This window comes from Saccostrea echinata, unplaced genomic scaffold, assembly GCF_033153115.1.
Source record: "Saccostrea echinata isolate AGI-Se365-2 ecotype Australia unplaced genomic scaffold, CSIRO_AGI_Sech_v1 ptg000054l, whole genome shotgun sequence".
Taxonomy (NCBI): Eukaryota; Metazoa; Mollusca; class Bivalvia; order Ostreida; family Ostreidae; genus Saccostrea; species Saccostrea echinata.
In genome coordinates, this window is record NW_026889803.1 from 41,631,242 (window position 1) to 41,637,510 (window position 6,269).

The window sequence follows — 6,269 nt, forward strand, 5'->3', positions numbered from 1 at the left end:
CAATGTAATCTTACAAGAAAACTTAATGATAAACGTGATGACTTTAAATTTTCTATTGTTAACTTCCCTTATTTATGTAACGATACACCATTATCACCTGCATATGGAGTTTATGTCTCCCAGTTAATTCGATACGCAAGAGCATGCTCTATGTACGTACAATTTCTAAAACGAGGCAAGATATTGTATTTATTTAATATACCTAGTACACCAAGGATATTTAAGTTTTTATTGCTAGCCAGCGTCGTCCATTCGTCAGGGCTATATGTGTCATATAACAAATTTAAAATAATCTGAGCTTCGTCAGTATTTATTGTATAATTCACAAAGCTTCCACTAAACACACCATAAGCACTTCCTTTTTCTATAATGATGTTTAAAGGTGGTGGGTCCTTTTTCTTTCAGTTAACTCCATTTTCGTGTTTTTCACAGTATAAGATTCATTGCATCTAAAATATGATATATATTATCGTAAAAACTCTCAATACTGCTTCTGACATTATAAATTTTCAAAAATCTTAACTTAACAATTTCAGCGTTGTTTTCGAGAGTTTTACATGGAACGGTAAATTTATGGCATATTGCCACTTAACGGCAGTTTGATTCAGCAAGTCAGACATAGGCAGTTAAGTCCGCTCTTAGTCGAGAAAATCCGGCGTATACAACTTCCTCTAATTTTGATGCAATAAAAACATTGGAAAGATGTTTGAAATGGATTCCAAGGCGTATTACAAAGTAGCATATGTGAATACAATATATATTGTGTGGTTGATAATTATAAATAGTTATAAATACTAAAATACATCGAAGCACACAAAATCGAACTCAATCTAAAACATTACATATAAATTAGTATCCTAAATCAATGTTTTCAACAGTGTTAAAACAAACATAAAAACCATTGCAATATTCCGTCCTCTGTTAAGAATGCAAAACTAAATATTGTTTATCGAATTAATAATTTTCCTATAATGGTAAGTTTCCAAACGCACTGGACTGAAGGATTTATTGAGGTACCATTCTTCCATACACTGCAGTGCTAGGGGCTGATAGTCATGATAAAACTTATTGGCAAATAATTCTTTTTCTGATACTAGTTTATTTAAATCGCCAATTCCAAACACACAGACGTCTCTAACATATTTTCCATGGCAATCTATTGACCCCTGCCAAGTCACACTTGCTGCTATCCATAATTTTCTGTCTGGAAATCCTGCAAAAGATTCCCACTCCATTAGGGTTTCAATTAACAACGTATTTCAGCGTATCATTAACATAGTTTACCGTAGTAAATCAAAATATCAAATACAGTTCGTATACAGTTTGTATAATGATAAAATGTTAATATTCAGTTAAACGAGTGAGTTGCCAATCTTTTCAGTTGATAGATATAAAAACACAAAGTAAACAGAAACCTTCATTCTCTGAGAATTGTATTTTCTCGATCCACCAAGAATACAAGTTAACTCTTTGTAAGGTTCATACTTCCAAGTGTTATCAATTTTGCAAATACATCATTTTTCTCTTTTTTTTTCTCTTTACCCCTTGCCATCTTAGAAGTAACGTTTCCTCATTCCATTTTTTAAGAATGAAATATTTTTTGAAATTATGTAGTATAGCAGATGCTCCTTGCGCATTTAGCAGTCAGACTATGCGTGGTCAGAAACCTTATTTAAGAACGTTTTTGTCTAGGTCAGTTTACCATAAAGTGATATATATATATATATATATATATATATATATATATATATATATATATATATATATATATATATATATATATATATATATATATATATATATATAAAGTCATAAAGTCAAACAAGAAAAGCTTCAGAAGTATACAGTTGCAAGAAGGCTTATCTTTAGTAAGATTGTGTAGAAAAACTTGCTGCAAAATAATTTTTCGATGCCTAAGGGATGCTTTCCTGTGATAATCCTATACTTCAGTATTTCATAGAGGAGTCATATTGTCAAGGGGGAAAATGTGCATTTCAGCAGAATTTTAAAAGCTAGGCGCAATTTAAGGTGTCATTTGATAATGAATTATGGATGAGTAGAAAACCCGAATAACTTGAGTAGAAAACTTGAATAACTTATGTATATTCCTGTAACATACCTAATACACCTGGGACATTTAGATGTTTATTGCTAGCCAGCGTCGCCCAAAAGAATTCGTCAGGGCTATATGTGTCATATAACCAATTTAAAATAACCTGAGCTTTGTCATCATTTATTGTATAATTCACAAAGCTCCAACTAAAAACACCATAAGCGCTTCCCTTTCCTACAGTGATGTTAAAAGGTGGTGGGTCCTTTTTCTTTCCTGTTGCCTCCATTTTACCGTTTTTCACCGAGTAAGATTCATTGCATCGATAATATGATTTCTCATCGTAAACGCTCTCAATGCTGCTTATGCCATTATAAATTTTCAAAATCTTAACTATTTCTGAGTTCGTTTTCAAGGGGTAAACTTGGGATGGTAAATTGATGACATATTGCCACTTTATGGCTGTTTGATTCAGTAAGTCAGACATACAGTTCAAGTCCGCCCTTAGTCGAGAAAATCCGGCGTATACAACATCCTCTAATTTTGAAGAAATGAAAACATTGGGAAGGCAATTCGAGATGGATTTCAAGGCGTATAACAAAGTAGTATTTGAATGCTTATCCACATGTATACAATAAATATTATGCGGTCGATAAATAGTTCGAAGCAATTTTTCTGTTTGTGTGGCATCCTTGTGAGTTAATATTGTATAAGCAATCGGGAAGTCAAGTTCATTATTTGATACGACGAAAGAGTTATAATCATGTACTTTAAAGAAATTTTCACAGTGTTGAGCCAAATCTCCTATTGCTCTATCTGTCTGGAATTTGTATGCTCTCTTTGACATTGTCTCATTCACGACTGATATGTACTGTTGGTCCCCCTCAATTATGCGTTGACAATCAAAGTCATGAACGAGACATTTAGGGCCTGGCTTTAGAAGAACTGGAGTTGAAGGTTTGGATGCGATATGGTAAAGTCTTCCCATTTGTTTGCATGGCAAAGTAGTCATTCGGTATTCTATGTACCGACACATGGCAAAAATGACAGCAATAACTGCACACCTTTTGAGAAATTTCCGAAATGTCGCATTCACCATTTCAGGAAAAACAACAATGCATGAATCTGAAAAATAATAATTCAATATCAATTCAAATAATTCTTAAGGTGAAAAATCCCTCTGCTCTAAATTTCACTATTTTTTTTTTATTTCCAACATTGATTTTCATCAACAACAATAGCATGAGATTCAAATGGAAAATAGTTTGAAGTATAAAGAGTTGCTACTTTTTCAGAAATTAATACCGTACGGCGGGAATTTTTAGTGGGGTGCTAACTTTGGCTTATTTTAGCGGTTGTGAAGAAGGATGCTAGAATTTTAATCGTTAAATTTGCACTATTGTATACGAGAAAAATAACTTTGATTAGTCTGTTGTTAAAAAATACTCCTTTCATCTGGTATTTGTTATTACTCAAACTCTTGCCTAAATGTGTATTCAAACGTATATTAAACGTACTGAAAACTCATTTTGAGGATGATTATCCTCTCTTTTCAACATCATAGTACTGCTATTAAACGTACTGAAAACTCATTTAGAAGATGATTATCCTCTCTTTTCAACATCATAGTACTCTGTGTCCGCCAAAAAAAGTTCCATCAAAATTATTGGCATACCTTTGAGCAAGGAAACCGCCAAATTTTACACCCGCTAAAGAAACCCGCTTTACGGTATTATGTCTAATCATAATATGAAGAAAATTTGAGACAGTGAATGGAAAGACCAATAATTTGAGGTATATATTAAAATTATATTTACTGTCATACATATTTAATTCATATTAGAAAACATTATGAAGCGTTGCTTTTTAAATCAGAGTATCACACTGTTTTCTGTGCTTGTAAAAAAAAGTGCATCCATCTACAAGAGTTAGCTTTCCATCTACAGGAGTTATCTTTCTTCAAAATATTTTTTACGAAAAAAAAAATTATTATTAAATTAATTATGAAAATTCTGTAACTGATACATATTAAAAAAAATTGTATATTGAGAGATAGAAATATTTCAATTTTAACACTTCAAAGGAACTGAGTGCAAATGTTTTAGGTAAAATATTATAAGTAACTATCAAAAATATTGGCAAAAGAAAACAGAAATCGATATTTGTAAGATAATCCATATTTGATAGAATTGTCTACCTAATGGTCCTCATTAATATACTCAGTTAAGACAAAACATTTGATTGCTTGGAATAAATTCCTTGGAAAGTTGTCTCTCTTATTAGAGGGACTTTTCATCTTAAAGAGATAGCAGTAATAATTACGTGTAAAGCAAATATTAAAGAAATCAAGTCTCTAAGAGAGTTTAAATGGAGGGGGGGGGGGAACCCCTGATAAAATGTTCCAAAGTTCCAGTTCTATCTAGATGTACCTATGTACAGACAAGGATTTTAGGTATTCACAGAATATATTACCTAATATAATATAATTGTTAAAACAATATGTAACACTGCTATATAATACTAATATAAACACGGACAGAGGAGAATATATATATATGTTTGATCAAACTAACAATTCAGCATTATGTGATATAAGAGCATAATGGATATATTTTCCCAAGCTGACCAGGGTATATATTTGTTGTTTTTTATATTCAACTATTCATGAGACTCACAAACATCACACAATATATCCTATCTGTTGTTTAAGGATATTTTTGGTCAACCTCTGATATCATTACGCAAATGTAGATGAAATCTTGACACATTCCTTATATAATGAAAAAGTTGGAAATAACAAACGCTGATCGATTTTCAAAAAAAATCTACAACTAATATAACTCTGTGAATAACGCATTAAACACGAAACACCGGAAATTCCAGAGGGTGGATCAGGTGTCTAGGATGCGTAAGCATCCTCTGTTGACCGGTCACACCCGCGGTGAGCCCTATGAATTGATCAGGTAGACGGAACAATTAGTAGTCAAATTTAGTATAAAAACAAAGGCCTAAAACTGTATGAAACACGTCAGTCAAAATACGACCCATTGATAGGTTATATTTGCTAACAAAGTCATTATAACGACCACAGAATGTAAGAAATCTGACTTTAAACGAGGTTGTTGAAATCCCAGTAACAACAACTTATCTGTCAGTTGCCTGCCTTGGTTAAAAATTATTTTACTCAGAGCATGCTTTTGAGTATCCAATGAGTTGGGAGATGTAAACACCATATGCAGGTGATAGCGGATATAAGTAAAGTTGACGATGGAAAAGGTGAAATCATCTCCTTTGTCATCCATTTTGTTGTTAGTTGGCCCTTATTGTCTATAGTCGGTGAAACATCTAAATAGGATACAGATATGGCAGACTCTGTGGTGTCTTTTATTTCAAGTTGAAGCGGGATATATCGAGTCAATAAGGGTAACCTCAGTTCACTATAGGATGACATATTAATGCTTACCTGAAGATTCTCTCTGGATACCCTGAAATATGAAGATAACGAACAGTATTCAATCTCGAAAGTCCAATGAAACAATACAAATTTGGAGCAGAGCAAACACAGACCTCAAAATTTAGAGGTGGGATCAGGTGCCGTGGAAGAGTGAGCATCCCCTGCCGACCGGTCACACCCGCCGTGTGCTCCTTGTCATGATCGGGATACAAAAAACGGAAAAATCTGTAGACAGTTCAGTGTATAAATAATGGCATAACAATTAGTATGAAAAACGTCAGTCAGCATTTGACTCAAAGATAGGTTGTATGTGCTGACAAGGTCATTGTATCGACCGTAAAACTTGCGAAATGATGACTTCAAACGAGACTGTTGATATCCTTGTTTCATTAACTTGTTTGTCAATAGCTTTCCTCGTTTTAGAAATTGTTCATACGTAGAGCATGCTCTTGTGTATCGAATCAACTGAGAGACATAAACCCCATATGCAGGTGATAAGGGTATATTGCTACATAAATAAGGGAAGTTGACGATTGAAAAGTTGAAGTCATCACATTTGTCATGAAACTTTGTTGTTACGTTACCATTAATGTCTTTTTCTAGTAAAGTATCTTAATATGAAACAGATGTGTCAGAATCTGTAGTATCTTTTATTTCAAGCTCACTGGGATATATCGAGTCGACATTTGAATGAAAGTAACTATTGTTAATTGATAATAGGTCGTCGATATATCGAAATGTCGAGTTGAAGGCCACAGCAACTGT

The 6,269-nt window shown here is 33.1% G+C and overlaps 1 protein-coding gene across 1 annotated transcript; it reads right to left on the reverse strand.

Moving 5' to 3' along the window:
- Positions 1-819: 819 nt before the first annotated feature.
- On the reverse strand, positions 820-5,795 carry LOC133205819 (beta-1,3-galactosyl-O-glycosyl-glycoprotein beta-1,6-N-acetylglucosaminyltransferase 3-like). Its single transcript, XM_061341704.1, has 4 exons — positions 5,618-5,795; positions 5,514-5,535; positions 2,120-3,175; positions 820-1,213 (listed from the first exon to the last, which is right to left on the reverse strand). Exons 1-4 carry the CDS (start codon positions 5,660-5,662, stop codon positions 936-938), a joined length of 1,401 nt encoding a protein of 466 aa, XP_061197688.1. The 5' UTR covers positions 5,663-5,795; the 3' UTR covers positions 820-935.
- Positions 5,796-6,269: the final 474 nt, after the last annotated feature.